The 20739-nt window shown below is 43.0% G+C and overlaps 1 protein-coding gene across 3 annotated transcripts; it reads right to left on the bottom strand.

Moving 5' to 3' along the window:
* Positions 1-982: 982 nt before the first annotated feature.
* cln5 (CLN5 intracellular trafficking protein) lies at positions 983-20397 on the bottom strand. 3 transcript variants are annotated; one of them, XM_052026144.1, is made up of 6 exons: positions 20242-20378; positions 20014-20127; positions 12352-12469; positions 11707-11881; positions 9492-9717; positions 983-3385 (listed from the first exon to the last, which is right to left on the bottom strand). In XM_052026144.1, exons 3-6 carry the CDS (start codon positions 12411-12413, stop codon positions 2886-2888), a joined length of 963 nt encoding a protein of 320 aa, XP_051882104.1. In that variant the 5' UTR covers positions 12414-12469; positions 20014-20127; positions 20242-20378; the 3' UTR covers positions 983-2885. The 3 variants fall into 3 exon arrangements, with proteins under 3 accessions (XP_051882104.1, XP_051882105.1, XP_051882103.1); XM_052026145.1 differs by lacking the exon at positions 20014-20127 and having other exon boundaries at positions 20242-20326; XM_052026143.1 differs by lacking the exons at positions 12352-12469; positions 20014-20127 and having other exon boundaries at positions 20242-20397.
* Positions 20398-20739: the final 342 nt, after the last annotated feature.

Below are 20739 nucleotides of genomic sequence, written 5' to 3' on the forward strand. Positions count from 1 at the left end.
TTCAAATTTTCCACCCTCTGCAGTTTGTTTGCCTGTCAGTCTCAGGTCTGCTACGTAACACGTCTCCTCCTCCCTCCACAGCTGCTGCCTGACCTGCAGGGATTTGCCAGCATTCTCATCAGTTCACGTTTCCAGCAAACTGATTGTCTCCTTCTCCACTATTCACACCTCCATCAACAAGCGTTCTTCACCCCCTCAATCAAACAACCCACATCCATTTTCTCTTCATCTCCACCTATTATAGCCATCCCCTTTGTTCTCCCTACCTCTCCCCCTTCTCTGCAACTTTAAACATGGCTATTTTCTAAATTATCCCAGCTCTCTCCACAGATGCTGCCTGACCTGCTGAGTATTTACAGAATCCTTTATTTTTGTATTAGCAACTTTCTAATAACCAGCTAATTGTCTTTTTCCCCCCTCCTTAGCATTACAGAAGGAATAACTATTGGCCGGGACACCAGGAATAACTTCCCTGTATTCCCACCACCTCCCAAAATGGAGCAATTGGAGTTTTTTTTTAACATTTACACTCGAGAGCACATTCTCATCTGAGAGTCATCGCTCCTAGCAGTGCAGCATTCTCTCAGCACCTGCGTGCCTACTGAGGTCAGGTCCGGAACGAGAACTGCACTCACACCTTTCTGACTCAAGAGGCACACAACCACAACCGCCATCATTCAGGCACTGAGCACAGTGGTCATGCAAAGGGAGACAGCAGGGGAATGATGTCTCAGAGGAGACTCTCACCCGTCTGCCTTTTGTCAATGAGATGCATTGACGAAGGTCACCAATCAGCAATGTTAACTGGTTCTCCATCCTCGAACACTGCAGAGTTTTTACAGATGTTTGTTTCTATTTCCAATTTCTAGCATCTGCAGTTTTTTTGCTTTTTGATGTGCACTGACAATTGTGAATCAATGGTGCAACATCAGGGAGAAAGAACGGACCAAATTTAGCCAATATTTGTATGCAGAGCTGATTTTATTCAAATAAGCTTTTAGGTAACAAAACAACTGTCATCCCAATTCAACAGTTCATCAGATAAAGATTCTGTCTGTTGCTGAACATTACAAAGCACAACAGAAGCTGCATGTTTGGTGAAGTGCACTGGAGGCACTGCAAGATGCAGAGAGATGCCGCAGGCCATGAACTTGCATGCACAGTTTCAATAGTCGAGATCCCCACATATTTTGCTGGATCTTGAGACTCAAAGGAAGGCTTGATGCTTCCCAGATAATCTCTGGCCCTCTCTAGCAATGACAAAAAGGTACAAGACACTCAACACACTTTCTTCACCTAATGAGATTGAGTGCCCATGGTCCATTAGGTCTGGGGCAATGTCAAGCAGTAAGGAGAAATGTCAGCTGTTATGGTGATCTTTATTGCAAACCACAGATAACGGTTTCATTTTCCAGTTAGACCTCTTTATTTTATTGCTGGGAATCTCACTTGAATACAATTTTTTTTCTCTCTCTCTCTTCCCCTTTACAGTTATTAAGTAGAACTCAACACAAAATGACTTCATGAAACAAACTTTATTTCTTTAAATATTTATATGATAATACTGGTCAAGCAAGTGATATTTGGTGAATTAAATGCTGTTTTAGCACTTGCTGTCATAGAACAACTGAACAAACAGAAGGATGTGTGTGCAACATAACACATCATTATGGGGTTGGCAGTGTGTCAAGTTTTCATACTGCTCATTCTCATTTGGTTAGAAAGGCTGGTGAGGAGGTAAACTGGATAATTCAGTTCATTGGAGCTCTTGCCACCACTTATGCAGAACATGGAATAATGTTTATTCAGGATGTCCCAGTGAGACTATTTACTAAAAAGGTTCTGACTTAAAGAAAATATTTATTCTGTTTCTTGAACAGCACAGAGGAATTTGTGATATTAGCAGAAATGAATCCAGTTTAACGACATTAGCATCTGAATGATGTAGAGGATCTGTTGCCTGATTAGTCCTTGACAATTCTGAGAGCTTTAACCACTGAAGCTCAAACAAGGGATAACGTAGATGTAAATTGGTAGTGTTCAACATAGGGTAAGGGAAGAAAAGCAAATGTGGTCACAGAATGATCAAATTACTGGAATAATTATTCACATGCCTGGATTATTGATCAAGAGATAAATTTGAATTCCACAGGATTAGTCAAGTAATTAAGTCAATTTGGAATGAAAGCAGGAGCCTGTAATAATGATACATTGAAACAAATGAACAGCTGAAAAGTCGGGTTACTGATGTCTTCCAGGGAAGGAAACCTACCACCCTTTGTCTAGTTTATACATGTCTAAGATTCACCAATTTAGTTGATTCTAAACTGCCCTCTGAAATGCCCTAACAAACAGCTAACAATAAGGATGGACATTAAACATGACACTTTATTTAAAATGTTTATCCAAGATATCACACCAGTATCAAGTCACACTGACAATGAAGTTCAGAACATAATGTGTTTTTGACAATATTCTATCCATTCCCATCACATCATTTCCCCCAAGGAATTTTTCCCCTACCTCTTCCAAGCCCCAGCTCCATAGCTCATGGCATACTTGACCACTCCAGTCTCACTAAATCTATGAACGGTTCATAACCAATTCCTTGATGATCAGTCAACAAACTTAGCTGCCTTTTCTGGGCATTTGTGAGTCAACATTGGGGAAGTTTTGAAATAATTAAAAGTGCCCGTTATGTTATAACCAATTAATACTCTTCATCTCTGAAGTTTAGCTTACTGCTGTCTGAATGTTTACTGATATTAAGTAAAATGAATAAAAACATTACTTGACCATTGCACACAGTTTTGTAAAACAAGCCAAGAATCACAGATGAGTAAAAAAAAGCAAGAAGAAATTACTCATATGTTAAAGTACTTGATTCATTTTGGTTTAGAAGGCAAAGGAATTTCTTCATATGTTATTTTAATATAGGGTTCTTTCATTGGCAAATACCAATATTCATAATTGAAATAAAGGTAAAAAGTCTTCTGTACTATAACCTTATCAACTATTTCCAAAAGGCTGGATACAAATTCTTTTGCTGAATGTGGAGGTTTAAACGGAAGATAAAAGGAAATAATTTTTTCTGCTAATGTCTTGTTGCCATCTGGCCCAAATATAGAGCTGTCATTACCTAGATAGGTAGGTTCACCACTGTACAGAAATATTCTGGTATAATTGGTCTGTATTGGGCTCTTGAAGATAGCACCTAACTTTGATAGCACCTTATAAGTTCTCAACACAAATGCCGAACAGTCATAAGATTCAAACCATACTTTGGTGCCTGGATTAGGATCAGCTTGAACAGTCCACGTCTCATAGTATATACCAGTTCGGTTGTCTTCCTTCACCCACTTGGTCAGCTTGTTAAATATTTCACCTGGGTATAATTGAATAAAAGTTACATAATATATTAAAGCAAACTTCTGAAAATTGGAAATGAATACTCAGTTAAAGAAATCTGTATCGTAGGTTTGGGAAGATATTAGATTACAAGGTCAGAGAGACAAGTGAATCCCGATACAAGTCCTATATAGTCTGTAAAATCTTTGACCCAAATCAAGCTGGCTGTTGCTGGTGTTCTGAAGCATGGACTTACACAGGTCAGGCCATGCAGAATTGCACAGCCCCCACTATAAATCCCAAATGAGCTGACTGACTGATAAGATAGGATTTCTTTATTAGTCACATGTACATCGAAACACAGTGAAATGCACCTTTTGCGTAGAGTGTTCTGGGGGCAGCCCGCAAGTGTCGCCACGCTTCCAGCGCCAGCATAGCATGCCCACAACTTCCTAACCCGTACATCTTTTGGAATGTGGGACAAAACCGGAGCACCCGGAGGAAACCCACGCAGACGTGGGGAGAACGTACAAACTCCTTACAGACAGCGGCGGGAATTGAACCTGGGTCGCTGGCGCTGTAATAGCGTTACGCTAACCGCTACACTACTATGATGCTTGTGCACCTTCCGCTGCTCCATCATGGCATCCCACACAGGGTCTACACTGGAGCTCTGAAACAATGGGATTCCCCAACATCGCACCAGGGAGTCCACCCATGTGACATCACAACAGCCAGACCTGGCATGGGCTCATAACAAAATGCTGGAAACACTCAGCAGGTCAGGCAGCATCTATGGGAAGAGAAACAGAGTCAATATTTCAGGTTGGAAACCCTTGGTCAAAACTTGGCTTGGGATCACTTAAATAATTTACATGGCCCGGAGAAAAAAAATTCTTTTCACTTGTTTTAATACGTTATTCACATCTTAACATTTGTGTTTTTTAAATTATCTTTATTCACATCAGCCTAAGAATATCTCTGAGTAGTCATTGGAGATGTCCTCCAGTTCTGAGATCCTTGCCTCCCAAGAAAGACTCTCAGGGTGTTTCGGGGGTGGGGGGCACAGCCTCAGCAACACACAGCCTGACACTACGTTGCCACTGAAGCATCATAACTTTCATGGGTGGATTGCTGGCTGGGTGGGGTGGAGAGGCAGCTTGCTCAGTCCTCCACGCCCTTCAGAGGCGAGTGTAGATGGACAGGAATGTGGGTGGCAAACTGAACGAGGCGAGGTGAGTTGAAAAAATGGGCCACGCTGCTTCATGGAATTTTTAAGAAGTTCAGAATCTTGTTGCAATACTAAACAATACACAAAGTAAAACAATAGACTCCTCCAATATCAAAATAATAAGCGAAGCCTTCTTTCATACTAGTTATTCTTAGACTCATCAGACTCAGTCACAGTAAAAGACCCATTTACGCTGGCCCTACACTAATCCCATTTTATTCTCCCCACAGTCCCATCACTGGCCCCCAGCTTCTACCACCCACCTACACACTAGGGGTAATTTATACTGTCCAATTAACCCACCAACCCGCATGCCTTTGGGAGATGGGAGCCAACCAGAGCACCTGGAGGAAATCCATGTGGTTAGGAGAAGGTATAAACTCCACACAGACAGGATTGGAGGTCAGGATTGAACCTGGGTCATTGGAGCTGTGATGCAGCAGCACCATTAGTGGTACCTCTGTGCTATATGTATGGTTACGATACAGGAAAATGTATTTACTGCACTGAAAGTTACTTAACTAAATGCAATCAGTGTTAATCTATTGCATTGCAGTGTGGTTATTTCATGCTCTATATCCCACACCAAATTTAATTTGTTTTTCATTAATTCTGCAATTTCCAGGAAAGAACCAATTCAATAGCCCACATTAGAACATATGTTCATTTTCTTTTTAAATCATTTCTTTAAAACAAAAGGCTCAACAAACTAAACAAGACAGAAATACAAGACAGACTTCAGATGCTGGAATCTGGAGCAACACACACAAAGTGCTGGAGGAACTCAGCAGGTCAGGCAGCATCTATGGAGGGAAACGGACAGTCTACATTTAGGGTCAAAACCCTTCATCAGAACGGTTCTGATTAAGTGTCTCAACCCGAAACGTTGACTGTTTATTTCCCTCCATAGATGCTGCCTGACCTGCTGAGTTCCTCCAGCATTTTGTGTGCGTTAAAAAGACTTTTTTTCCTAAGATACATTTCTCGGCAGATAAAGGCCAATTTCCCATCTTCCCTGGACATTACATCCATGGAATGTTAACCCCTGAGAAACAAAGGTCTGCAGATGCCGGAATCTAGATGAAAAACATGAAGATGCTAATGGAACTCAGCAGGCCAGGCAGCATCCGTGGAGAAAAGCAGACGGTTGTTTCGGGGAAGGGTCCTGGCCTGCTGAATTCCTCCAGCATCAAAAAGTGTTAACCCCTTTTCATTTATGGGCGTCTACTTTTCATGTCCCAAGATATTAACGTGGATTGAAAAGACAGCAGTATCAGCAATCTCAAGGCCACAATTTGTGCAGGGTAGGGGTGGGGGAGGAGGGGTGAGTGGGGGTAGTGGTGCTGCCATTGAACGTGTGCAGGCACCAAGGGGTGGGAAGTAAGTTTAGGGGCATGTGACTTTGTTAGATTTTCAGGATAAATTGGTTTATTATTGTCACATGTACCGAGATACAGTGGAAAAAACTTTCTTTTGCATGCCATCCATACAGATCATTTCATCACATCAGTACATTGAGGTGGTACAAGGGAAAAGCAAGAATAGAAAGCAGAATAACATGTTACAGTTACAGAGAAAGTACAGTGCCGGCAGACAATAAGGTGCAAGGGCCATGACGAGGTAGACTGTGAGGTCAAGAGTCTTTAAGGGAATCAAGTGATATGTGGAAAAGTGGGCCCAAGGAACAAGATCAGACAGTTTTACCAAATAGTGCAAAAGGCTTTAGGAGCTAAATGGCCTCCCCTTGCTCCCAGTTCTTGTGTTCCTATGTTCTGTAGGTTTAAGGCAGTGAGTAGTTTTAGGTGTGTACACACATGTATGTTTACTTTCTAGTCAGGGCAGTGAACATGAAGCCTAGCTCCATCCTTCCAAGTTATCCCGAGGCAAGGTTAACCCACAGGCGCGACCACAGGAATGGCGAGTGGGAAAGAGGGGCTGCGGCAGAAAATTTACAAGGGGTTGGGAGCAAACTATTTAAGCCTCAAATCACTGTTTTGAGCCCAGGCTGTAACAGGGCAGTTTAAATGGCTTCTGTTTCTTCCCTCCGACTTTTGTACCTGAGTGAAACTTTTTTTACCTGGGGTGGGAGGACAAATAACACTTTTCCTCAGCTGTTGAAAGAAGCTTTAATAAATATGCAGATAGGACACAAACAAATTGAGAATTTTCTACACTGAACATGCAGAAATAACAGTAACAAATCAATTAAAATGGACCATATAAGAGCTTAAAGTGTACTGAAATAATCGTAATGTACAGGTTAACTTGTAGGAGAGAAATGAAGAGTCCAAGAGGTAATTGACGTTGGGAGGGAGAGGGGGTGGAGAGAGCGAGAGAGAAACACTGGAGATTCACTGAAGCAGACTGAAATAGAAAGGTTTTAAATTATTGGTTTATAATTGCGTGAACAGAGCAAGGTTATTTTCTACAGAGAGTGGAGTCTGGTGAGGAATTCACCATTTCAAAGTAGCAGTGGGGAGGCATGACACAAGGGTTCCCCCACACATCACAACACCTCCTGCAAGGTAGAAGAATCAATAACCATTTGATGATACAAAACTAAGGCAGGAGCCAAGCAGCAGGAGAGTTCTGTTTGTACCAGTATGTAGATGATGGGCGGAGTGACTATGCATGCCATCTTTAATTTGAAAATTAGAGGGTTATATTCTTGCAAGAGCACAAGAAAACAGGAGCAGGAGTAGGCCACCTGAGTCTTCAAGCATGCCCCACCATTCAATAAGTTTATCCCTGGCCTTCTCTGTGCCAGATCCCCACAGCCCTCAATCCCCCACTCTTTCAATAATGTATCCACCTCCACTGTAAATACTTATGATCTAGCCTCCATAACTCTCTGTGACAGAGAATTCCAGAGATTCACCACCCACTACAAGAAGAATTTTCTACATACCTAGGTTCCAGATAATCTTGAAACTATGCCCCTCATTCAAGATTCTCCCAATAGTGAAAACATCTCAACATCTATTCTGTCATGCGCCCTTAGGATCTTAAAATGTCTCAATAAGATCACCCCTCATTCTTCTAAACCCCATGAAATACAGGCCTACCCTGTTTAGCTTTCCGTTTTAGCACAGATCCACATAACAGGGCTTTTTTCACCCCCAAAAAAGCCCCATTATTAAATAACTTCACCAAGTGCCTATAGGGCAAATACAGATTTGTTCATATATTACTATCCTCCTTTAAAAGCAACAACAATTTTTAATGAGGCTGGATTAAATGGAACAAATATGGCTGATTACTATTCCTGTCCCCTTATTTTTTGCTTTCCAATATAAATCTACTCCAAGCAGTTCAGCACACAACTACTTTCGGAGATAAAACTCAGATTCCAAAATAAATCCATTCGATTCCACAGTGGATCTTGTTTACACTGTACCAGCACCAATTTAGTTAGATAAGTTGCATCAATCACAATAAATAACTTGGATAAGAGTTGAGATTTTGCACTGGATTGTTGCAGCCAGAATCCAGACTCAGCTGTCTATTCACCTGCCCTCTGGTCACACTTTATGCCCTGGCTAATCCAAGCATGTAGTAGATAGAGTAACCAACCTGAGTTTATCCATCCTTGGTAACACAGATAAGGGCAGTAAAAATGCAACAACTGATTTCAACATCATGTCTACTTTAAGATGCCATTCAAGGTCTGCACTATTTGGACACCTACTTACATCAGATAACTGTTTATTCATAAACTGGCCCATTGGAAGCAGATTAATAACCACTAGACTTCCAACTTAACATTTGATGAGCTCAACTGCAAATCTTTACTGATAAACTTCAGATGGGACTATGGGTTCCTAGCCCCCATGGAAAATCAAAATGTTCTTGTTGTGGATGGCTCTTATAACACAGCCACTTGTATGCAACGCTGGTTTTACTAATTAAAGACCAATTTGTGATAAAACTGCATTTCACCACTATCTTTGTGTACTATCACAAGATTTGCAAGATTCAAAGAATAAGTAAGGAAAGATTCTGGATTTCTCTCCAAGCAATTTAGCTTAAATTCTCTCCAAAACACATTTGAAATCATGAGCAGAGCTTGTAGGGAAGTATGAAGTTTAGCACAAATGTCAATAAAATGACATTTCATCAGAACTTTCTCAAACCACAGATACTGCATGAACAATTTCTGCTTTAAGGATGTCTAGCTTACATAGTGTTTTGCTTTTCATATCAAGTTATACTCTGTGTGATATTATGTCAAAAACCCTGTTTGGAACATACTTCTGTTTCAATTGGCAACTTTGCCCCCATTACGTTTAAGTGAAGACCTTCAGTCCAAGTGAATTCATCAGCTGCACTCCTTCAGTGACCCAGGTTTCATTCTGACCTCGGGTGCACCCACCCATTTGTGTGTGTTTGCGTTTGTGTGTGCTCTCACTGTGACTGTTGTTTTCTCCCAAGTGCTCTGGTTTCCTTTTACATCCCGAAGCCGTGCTGGTAGGTTAATTAGGCACTGTAAGTTGCCCCTGGTGTAAGTGGGAGACAGAAGAATTGGGTGGGGGCGTTGATGGGTATGTTAACTTATGTTTGTACTTGTCTTGTAATGTACTGTGCTGTTGCTGCAAAGAGCTAACGTTCATGGCACTTATACCCTGTGTATATATGCCTATGACAAGGAAATAAGTGGGGGAATGGGACTGACAGGTTTGCTCTGAAAGCTGGCACAGACTCAATGGGCTGAATGACCTCCTATGTTTTAAGAAAATGTGAGAAATAACCATTAGGCTCTGTGGTCTATACTATAATTCTAAATAATTTTACTGGACCTTTTTAAGCAATTTTCAAGAAGCACAAAACTTTTTGATTCATAGACAACATATTCTAATATTTCTTCCTTTCCCATTCATTGTCCTAGACAACCAACTGATCCTTGTACACTTACCTGTTACTTCAGAAACTTTCACCAAGGACCCGTTTTCTTTCCAATGCAGATCATCTATTCCCTCAAAGAAACAGGCAGCTCCTTGATTGCACCAGAAAGGAGCAGCTATGCCTGGTCGAAGATGTGGGAAAGTGCAGTTCCCAAGTTGAAAGAGCTCATACCACTCCATTGTGTAGTTTTTACCCGTCAGAGTGCTCCTGAAGCCAATTGCATCATGCATGATATGCTGTGAAGAGGGTAAAAGCACATTAGGTGCAAGAAATGATCATTGCTTTGACGTAGACCTCGAATATGATCAGCCTATACTCCACCTATTTTGCAAGATTTTCTTCAGCCACTTGAGTAACCTGCAGAAAATCTGCATTTTATTATTGGAACTTTAATCTAAACATAATTAAAAAGGCAATGAGTGAGTCCAAGTTTCTCATTCTAGCTCCTAGTAGTAAGTTAAAAACTCATCAGGCACATTGTGATCCAACTATTCAAATTGGCCGCATTGCCTCACATGGATAATTTTGGTCACTCATTTTAACAAAGACTGTAGATAAGTTGCTCAAAAAAAAATCTATCCATGACAGGAATGAACAAAGCGATTCTAGTCAATCACGACAACTGAATCAATGGTGGTGAAGAGCTCACTGGAAGATGAGCAGCACCACTTGCCGAATAACAATGTTCCATCCACCTGACCATAATATGGACACGGACCAAAGCTCATTCACCATTGGGAGCTTTGGCAGAAGCAGCTTGCCTTTTGCATCGTGATCACAGATTCATAGAGTTAGCACAAAAAACAGGCCCTTTGACCCAATTTGTCCATACCAACCAAGATGCCCAGCTATGCTAATCCCATTTGCCCATATTTGGCCGATATCTTTCTAAACCTTTCCTACCCATGTACCTGTCCAAGTGCCCTTTGAACATTGTAATTGTATCCACCTCTACTACAACGTCGAGCAGCTCATTCCATATACCCACCACCATCTGTGTGAAAAACGTGTCCCTCAGATCCCCATTAAAATTTTTCCCCTCTCACCTTAAGCTTATGCCCTCCAGTTTTAGACTTCCCAACCCAGGGAAAAAGTCCATCTTCCCTAACTATGCCCCACATAATTTTATAAGGTCATCCCTCAGCCTCCTTTACTTCAGGGAAAACAGTCCTGGCATATCCAATGTCTCCTTATAATTCAAGCCCTCCAGTCCAGGTAACATTCCTGTGAATCTTTTTTGCACCCTCTCTGGGTTAATAACATCTTTCCCACAGTGTGGTTATCAGAACTGCACACAATACTCCAAGTGTGGCCTAACCAACGGTTTGTACAACTATGACATGACGTCCCAACTCCTATACTCAATGCCTCCACTGATGAAGGCGAACATACCATATGCCTTCTTCACCATTCAGTCTACCTGTGTCGCCAATTTTAGGGAACTATGTACTTGTACCCCAAGGTCTCTCTGTTAAATAACACTCGCCAGGGTCCTGCCATTCACATTGCATCTCTTGGCCTGGTTTAACTTACCAAAATGCATCACTTCGCACCTGTTCGAATAAAATGCACCACTTTGCACCTGTTTGAATTAAATGCCATCAGCCATTCCCTTGCCTGTTTTCCCAGTTGATCTAGATCTTGTTATAACCTGAGACACCCTTCACCACGCCACCAATTTTGGTGTCATCTGCAAAATTACTAATCTCGTCACCTACATTCTCTTCCAAATCATTAATAAACATGATGAACAATAAAGGACCCAGAACCGATCCCTGCGACACACCACTAGTTTCAGATCTCTAATCTGAAAAGCAACCCTTCATTACCACCCTCTGCCTCCTACCACCAAGCCAATTTTCTATCTCATGTATTCTAACCTTCCGGACCAGCCTACCATGCAGGACCTTGTCAAAGATCTTGCTAAAGTCCACGTGGACAACATCCACTGTCCTGCCTTTGTCAGTTTTCTTGGTCACCTCTTCAAAAAAACTCAACTGTGACAAAACACGCTACCCCTGACTGAACCAAAGATATTTTAGGCTACTAGGAAACAGAGGATGGGAGGAGTTTTAATTTGTCTTAGCATCATGGTTGCAAGAAAAAGGAAACAGTAGGAAAGTCTTGCTACAATAGTACAGGGAACTGGTGAGATCACAACTGCATAAAAAGAAAACTGAGAGATTTCTTATTTTAAACGAGAGCTGATAATTGTAAACACTCACAAAATGTCCGAGAAGATCTCCGTATTTGAACTCCCAGACAGGAGTCTGAAGCCGGTAAACTTCAATGACATCCTGGTCTTTCATTGGAGGAATCTCTCCATCAGGAGACCCTGTAGGGCAGAAGGGATATTTGGGCTGGCAGAAAGGATCAGGTGTGGGCCGATGATCGAATCGTCTGAAAAGAATATGATGCCATCAAACACCAAGACAAAAATCAGATAGAAGAGAAACCACTTCACAAATTTATACAACACTTCAATTTCAAGATCCACCATCTGGCAATGTAACACAAGGTATGGACTATCCTCACCCAAGTGATAGAGTCTGACAAGAATCAGCCAAGTTATGAACCCTCATAACCAAAGACCCCTCCCACCCCAGACATTCTCTCTTCTCCCTCCTCCCATTGGACAGAAGATGCAAAAGCTCGAAAACACACACCACCAAGCTCAAGGACAGCTTCTATTTTGCTGTTATAGGACTCTTGAATGGATCCCTTGTACATTAAAGATGAACTCTTGACCTCACATATATACCTCATCATGGCCCTTGCACCTTATTGTCTGCCTGCATTGCACTTTCTCTGTAACACTATATTCTGCATTCGGTTACTGTTTTCCTTTTGTACTACCTCAATGTACTTACGTTTTGAAATGATCTGTCTGGATGGCATGCAAAACTAAGTTTTTCACTGTATCTCGGTACATGTGACAATAATAAACCAATTACCAATACCAAGCGTTTCCAGTGAGAGTTTAATGTTCTGAAAGGAATAGCAAACAAAAGAATAGGGGCATTTAAAAGAAAATTGATAATTCTCATCGCCCCCCACCATACCTACCCAACAGCCAAATCTCTTTTGTTAATTATTAAGAGAAGTGAATTGTGGTTGGGGCAAGATATACCTTAAAATTGGACTAGATAGTATTGTGCTTTAGTAAGCTGTGCGAGTCATTTTCAACTGATTAACTTCTACTTATCTTACCACAATTATGTGGGATGTTACAGACGCAAGAAACTGTAGATGCTGGAATCTAGAGCAGCAAGCAACCTGCTGAAGGAACTCAGCGGGTCGAGCAGCATCTGTTGGGGGGGGGGGGGGGGGGGGGGTGGGGGGGGAGGAATTGCCGACAGTTTGGGGTCAAAACCCTGCATCCGACATTTTGAATTTTGACCCACTAAGGTCCTCAAGTAGATTGTTTGTAACGCAGAATATTACGATTATTTTGGATATTACTGGTTACATTGGACCTTTGTGAGATCACATCTGAAATATTCTGCACAGGACTGGTCTTCCAACCGAAGGAAAGATTAATTTGCATTAGAGGGAGTGTAATGAAGATTCAACAGGTTCATGCCTAGAATATTGCAGATGGTCCTTTGAGGGGAGATTGGAGAGAGATCCTGGATTCTCTAGGCTTTAGGAGAGAGAGAGATCATCTCATTGAAACATACAAAATTCCTATATAGAGCCTGGTAGTGTAGATGTAGGGATAATGTTTGCCCTGGCTGAGGTGTGTAAAATCAGGGGTTACAGTCTCAAAATAATAAGTTTGTTACCCAGGACTGAGGTGAGAAGAAATATCTTCATCCAGAGGGCAATCAATCACTACCAAAGAGAGTTGTAGAGGCTCCATTGCTTGGTAGTTTCAGGACACGGATCAATACATTTTTTGGATATAAAAGAAGTCAAGGGGTATGGAGTTAGTGCTGGGAAGTAGAACATCAGCCATTATCCTATTGAATGAGGAGCTGTATTGTCTATTTCTGCTTCCACTTCATATGTTCTCATGAAAAATAAAATATAAATGGAATAAAACATAAAAATCAGAGACTTTCCATAAGTTGCATAAAGTCATCCAGGTGTCTGATGCACCAGGCAGGTAACAGCCTGGGTGTGTGCACTGGGGTCCAACGGTACCACTTTGAGGATTAATCAGACAATTTACGCAGAAGCAGCACATCATGGAATTCAATAGGCTTGCTTCAACTTTACTTAAAGGGAGTTTACATGGGCAGGTCCCAACTCATGGGGTCCATCACTGTTAAACTTGCCTCAGACAGATTCCCCTTAATGTTATGTTTCCAAAAGCAAGCAACAGAATCTGAGCAACTGTGCCTGAGCTTGAGAGTTTCACCTTGCAAGAGTTTAAATGAGGCACATTTGCAAATTGCTACCTGCTGATTGGCTTAATAACAGCAGCAAATAAAGGGAAGGCAAGTATAAGCAGAGCAGCCATTTTGGCAGTGACCACAGTGTCAGAGTGGGGGAGCTGATGCTTTGGTTCAAGAGGCTTTGGGGAGAAGAGGTAAAGGCAAGGCTCTGGTAAGTTCTTTTCGTTCTTTGATTTGGTGTTCCCTTTTGTGCAGAGTAGTGAAAATAGCTCCAGGGTCCGTGGTGTGTTCAGCTTGTGAGATGTGGGAGTTCTGGGAGAAATCCAGTCTCCCTGATGACTACATCTGCATGAAGTGCATCCAGCTGCAGCTCCTTACAGACTGTGTTTGGGAACTGGAGCTGCAGCTGGATGACCTTCAGATCCTACGGGATACTGAGGAGTACATAGACAAGAGCTAGAGAGGCAGTCACTCTGAAGCTGCAGGAGGCAGGTAGCTGGGTGACTGTCAACAGAAGAATGAAGAATAGGCAGGTAGTGCTGAGTACCCCTGTGGCCGTTCACCTCAATAAAAGGTATACTGCTTTGGATACTGTTGGGGGGGGGGGGATGACCTACCAGGGGAAAGCTGCAGTGACCAGGTCTCTGGCACTGAGCCTGGTTGCGTGGTGCAGAAGGGAAGGGGGGGGGGGGGGGAAGAAGAGGAGAGTGGTAGTGATAGGGGATTCCATAGTGGGGTGGGGGGGGGAGGGGCAGACAAGAGATTCTGTGGATGAGAAAGAGACTCCCAGATGGTATGTCCCCTCCCTGGTGCCAGGGTCAGGGATGCCTCGGATTGGGTCCACAGCATTCTGAAGGGGGAGGGTGAACAGCCAGAGGCTGTGGTACATATTGGTACCAATGACATAGGTAGAAAAAGAGATGAGGTCCTGAAGAGGGAATATAGGGAGTTAGGTAGGAAGCTGAAAAGCAGGACCTCAAGGGTAGTAATCTCTGGATTGCTGCCTGTGCCACATGCCAGTGAGGGTAAGAATAGGATGACCTTGCAGGTGAATGTGTGGCTGAGAAATTGGCGCAGGGGGCAGGATTTCAGATTTGTTGATCATTGGGATCTCTTCCGGGGAAGGTACGAGCTGTACAAAAGGGATGGGTTACACCTGAACTGGAGGGGGACCAATCTTCTTGTGTGCAGGTTTGCTAGAACTGTTGGGGAGGGTTTAAACTAGTTTGACAGGGGGGATGGGAACCAGAGTGATAGGTCAGAGGTTGGTTCATTTAGTGTACAAGCAGATGCAGAGTGTAGAAAGACTGGAAGGATAGGCAGTTGAAAGGACAAAATTGCAGTCAGTTGGATGGGCTGAAGTGTGTCTACTTCAATGTGAGAAGTATCAGGAATGAGGGTGATGAACTTAGAGCATGGGTAAGTACGTGGAATTATGATGATGTGGCCATTAGAGAGTTGGCTGTCGCAAGGGCAGGAATGGCCGCTGGATATTCCGGGCTTTAGATGTTTCAAAAGGGACAGGGATGGAGGTAAAAGAGGGGGAGGAGCGGCTTTACTGATCAGGGACAGTATCACAGCTGCAGAAAAGGAGGACATCCTGGAGGAATCATCCACAGAGTCAGTGTGGGTGAAGTCAGAAACAGGAAGGGAGCGATCACTGTATTGGGAATATTCTATAGACACACGCCCCCCACCACCCCCAATAGCAGCAGAGATGCTGAGGAGCAGATCAGGAGGAGGGTTTTGGAGTGGTGCAAAAATAACAGGGTTGTTGTCATGGGTGATTTCAACTTCCCTAATATTGATTGGCACCTCCTTAGTGTAAAGGGGATAGATGGGACGGAGTTTGTTCGGTGCGTACAGGAAGGATTCCTAACACAGTATGTGGACAGGCCAACTGGAGGAGAGGCTATTGCTGGACCTGGTACTAGGCAATGAGCCTGATCAGGTTTCAGATCTCTCGGTGGGAGAGCATTTTGGAGATAGTGACCATAACTCCTTGACCTTTACCATAGCTTTGAACAGGGATAGGAGCAGACAATCTGGGAAAGTCTTTAACTGGGGGAGGGGGAACAGATGTTCTTGGGGAAGTGCACAGCGGAAATGTGGAGGTTGTTTAAGGAATACTTGCATGGGGCTCTGTATAGGTTTGTCCCACTGAGGTAGGGTAAGGATGGTAGAGTGAAGGAACTGTGGTTGACATGAGATGTAGAATATCTTGTCAAGAGGAAGGAGGAAGCTTACCTGAGGTTTAGAAAGCATAGATCAGACAGGGCTCTGAAGAGTTACAAGGTAGCCAGGAGGGCGCTTAAGAATGGAATTAGGAGAGCTAGAAGGCGGCATGAGAGGTCCTTGGTGAGTAGGATCAGGTCCTTGGTGAGTAGGATCAAGGAAAACCCCAAGGCATTCCACACGTATGTGAAGAATGAGGATGACTAGAGTGAGGGTAGGGCTGATCAGGGGTAAAAGAGGAAACATGTGCCTGGAGTCGGAAGAGGTAGGGGAGGTCCTTAATGAATACTTTGCTTCAGTATTCACCAGAGAGAGAGACCTTGACGTTTGTGAGGATGGCGTACGACAGACTGATATGCCAGGGCATCTAGACGTGAGGAAAGATGATGTGCTGGAACTATTGAAAAACATTAGGATAGATAAGTCAGCGACGGAAGAGATTGCTGTGCCTTTGGTGACGATCTTTGTGTCCTCACTGGCCACAGGAGTAGTACCAGATGACTGGAAGGTGGCAAATCTTCCTTTACTTAAGAAAGGGAGTAGGGATAATCCTGGGAATTACAGACCAGTGAGTCTTTCTTCAGTGGTAGGCAAATTACTGGAGAAGATTCTTAGAGACAGGATTTATGAGCATTTAGAGAAGCATAGGCTATTTAGGGACAGTCAGTATGGCTTTGTGAGGGGCAGGTCGTGCCTCACGAGCCTGATTAAATTCTTTGAGGATGTGACAAAGCACATTGATGAAGGTAGAGCAGTGGATGTGGTGTACGTGGATTTTAGTAAGGTGTTTGATAAGGTTCCTCGTGGAAGGCTTATTCAGAGAGTCAGGAAGCATGGGTCCAGGGAAACTTGGCTGTATGGATTCAGAATTGGCTCACTTGTAGAAGACAATGGGTGGTTGTAGATGGAGCGTACTCTGCCTGGAGGTCAGCGACCAGTGGTGTTCTGTGGGGATCTGTTCTGGGACCCCTGCTCCTTGTAATTTTTATAAATGACTTGGATGAGGATGTGGAAGGGTGGGTGGGTTAGTAAGTTTGCTGACGATACAAAGGTTGGTGGTGTTGTGGATAGTGTAGAAGGTTGCTGTAGATTACAACAGGACATTGATAGAATGCAAAGCTGGGCTGAGAAGTGGCAAATGGAGGTCAACCCGGATAAGTGTGAAGTGATACATGTCAGGAAATCTAATCTGAAGGCAGAATAAAAGGTTAATGGCAGGACTCTTAGCAGTGTGGAGGAACAGAAGGATCTTTGGGTCCATGTCCATAAATCCCCCAAGGTTGCCACACAGGTCGATAGGGTTGTTAAGAAGGCGTATGGTGTGTTGGCCTTCATTAGTCGGGGTATTAAGTTCAAGAGCCGTGAGGTGATGTTGCAGCTCTATAGAACTCTGGTCAGACCACACTTGGAGTCATGTTCAGTTCTGGTTGCTTCATTATAGAAAGGATGTGGAATCTTTAGAGAGGGTGCAGAGGAGATTTACCAGGATTTTGCCTGGATTGGAGAGCATATCTTATGAGGATAGGTTGAGCGAGCTACGGCTTTTCTCTGGAGGATGAGCGGTGACTTGATAGAGGTGGACAGGATGATAAGAGGCATAGATCAAGTGGACAGTCAGACTTTTTCCCCCAGTGTGACAATGGCTAACACAAGGGGACATAATTTTAAAGTGATTGGAGGAAGGTATAAGGGGGATGTCAGGGGTAAGTTTTTTTTTTACACAGAGTGGTGGGTGCGTGGAATGCACTGCTGGCAGAGGTTGTGGGGGCAGATATATTATGGACATTTAAGAGACTCTTAGACACATGATAGAAAAATAGGGATCTATGTGGGAGGGAAGGGTTACATAGATATTAGAGCAGGATAAAATGTTGGCACTACATTGTGGGCCAAAGGGCCTGTACTGTGCTGTAGTGTTCTATATAATCTCAGGATAAGGGGTCAGGCACTTAGGGCTGAGATAAGGAGAAATACCTCTGTGCAAAAGACTATAAATTCTCCACCTCAGAACCATGAATGCTCAGTCATCGAACAGACAATTCATAGGTGTTTTGATACCAAGAAAATTCGGTGGAAAATAGGATGCAAGACCCTGTCAGCCAAGATCTTAGTGAATAGCAGAGGACTTCAAGTCCTGCTATTGGTTCTATTTAATATCTTAATATTTCAGGAAAGGGCCTAGGTTTGGCTTGACTTTGCCTGAATGAGTTATCAACTTCATATAGAAGCATTAACAGAAAATGCTGGATACACTCAGTAGGTCAGGCAGCATCTGTGCAAAGAGAAACAGTTAACGTTTCAGGTCCAGAACCCTTCATCTGATGAAGGGCCCAGGAAATGAAACATCAACTGCTTCTTTTTGCATATGCTTCCTTACCTGCTGAGTTTTTCCAACATTTTCTGTTTTTATTTCAGGTTTCCAGTAGGCACTTTTAAATTTTATATTCACAACAGAAGTAAAATGAGAAATTATACCTCGGGTATCAGGCACCCAGTAATGGAGACACACGAGACTATAGATGATGGAATCTGCAGCAACAATCAATCTGCTGGAGGAACTAGCAAATTGTTTGAGGCATCCAATAATTCCCTGGATTTGACTCCAGCTCAATTAAAGGCCCAATGTGAATGAATAGTTGTTTTCATGTTGCTGGAGCTAAAAGGATAAAAGGTTTTCAGGGTCAAATAAATGCAGAAGTTCCATCTTTGGTTGTGTCCATTAACTGCATGTAATAGCTGTTGATAGTGAAGGTTATAATAGATTATAGGGAGATCTTGATCAGTTAGGGAAGTGGCTGAGGAGCGGCAAATGGATTTCAATACAGCTAAGTGTGAGGTGATGCATTTTGGAAAGTCAAACCAGTGTAGGACTTGTACTATAATAATAGAGCACTAGGGTGTGTAAAGGAACAGAGGGACCTAGGAGTACAAGTGCATAGTTCATTGAAAACAGCATCACAGGTAGACAGTGTGGTGAAAAGGGCATTTAGCACGCTGGCCTTCACTGGTCAGGGCACTGAGTATAGGAGTTGGGACATCATGTTGCAGTTGTACAAGTCGTTGTTGAGCCCACACTTTGAGCACTGGGTACAGTTTTGGTCACTCTGTTATCAGAAAGATGTGGTTAAACTGGAAAGAGTGCAGAAAAGATTTACAAGGCTGTTGCTGGGACTGGAGGGCCTGAGTTATAGGGAGAGGCTCAGTCTTTATTCCTTGGAGTGTAGGAGAATGAGGGGTGATCTCATAGCAGTTTATAAAATCATGAAGGGCATAGATAAGGTGGATGGTAGCTGTCTTTTTCCCAGGGTAGGAGTCCAAAATGAGGGGGTAGAGATTTAGGGTGGGAGGGGAAAGATTTAAAAGGGACTTGAGGGGTAACATTATCACGTAGAGGGTGATGTGTATATGGAATGAGCTGCCAGAAGTGGTTGAGGAAGGTACAATAGTATTGTTTAAGAAGCACTTGGATAAGTACATGGAGGGGTGGGGCTTGGAGGGATATGGGCCAAACGTTGGAAATTGGGGTTAGATGGGTGGGCACAGTGATCAGCATGGACTCATTGGGGCAAAGGGCCTGTATCCCAGCTGTATTGCTCTATGGCTCTAATATATAAATGTGACATTACTTATGGATGCATTTGATCACACGTATATCATTGTGCATAGTCTAACAACCTGGAATAAACCAGGAACCTTTAAGAGTTATCCACATTTTCCCTTTAAATTGCTGCACTAAAAAGTCGCATGTGTACATCTTACAATGTACAATCGAGTTGATGGAACTCTGCTTCTACATATTCGCCAGTGGGACTGAATTTCAAGACACGTACTTGTCCAAATTGTGTTGAATGCATAAAAAAGATATTAACCCCCCTCCTAAGGGGGAATTTCACATCCTAAACCACAGTATAACATTGGGCCCACACCGAAGAAAGAAACAACGACTTTGTTACTAACGTTTCAGTTCCGTGCTCTTGGCCAATTCTCAGCTTTCCGTCAACAATACTAAAAATATTTTCTGCTCTTTGCTGGGAGATTTCCGATCGGCTAATAGGGCACTGGGAGTATAAACTTTAAAAAGGAAAAGTTAGAGGTTTATTTTTCAATGCACTGCTACAAGTTTGAGGAAACGCTTCCGCATGTGCAGAGCCAATGACCAGACGCACTCCATGTAAAGCAGCTCACCTGTAAGGGACCGGCCACGTCTGTTGCCTGCCCGCCTGGGAGACTGGCTGCAGAGCCAACCAGAAGCAGAAGCCCCAGAACCCGCTACCCATCCTTCAGCCGCCGAGTTCAGCACTAGTTCCTGCTTTCAAAGCCGGAGTCACATGAATCGCTTCCTGAGCCATGGCCACTCCCATCTCAGCAGCTGCATGTAAACTGACAGCGTCTCTAAACCAGTCTCGAAGCACCAACGGGCAATGAATCTGCAACTAGATTTTTTTTATTAAAAAGAGGAATCTGCAAACAGAAATACAGAACAAAAATCGTGCAATTCTAAATTCCTGCAGAGTACCAACGATGTTATTTAATTGCATCATTGTGCATTTCCCCCGGTTAGGACACCAGGCTGTCTCATAGGCGAGGGGTCTCTTATTCACGAACAGTTAAATGCAATTGAATAGTGTATGAATGTGCAGATAGAATAAAAGGGACTCGATGGAGCTTTTTAAAATATAACAA

The sequence above is a fragment of the Pristis pectinata genome, chromosome 11 (genome assembly GCF_009764475.1).
Source record: "Pristis pectinata isolate sPriPec2 chromosome 11, sPriPec2.1.pri, whole genome shotgun sequence".
NCBI classification, from domain to species: Eukaryota; Metazoa; Chordata; class Chondrichthyes; order Rhinopristiformes; family Pristidae; genus Pristis; species Pristis pectinata.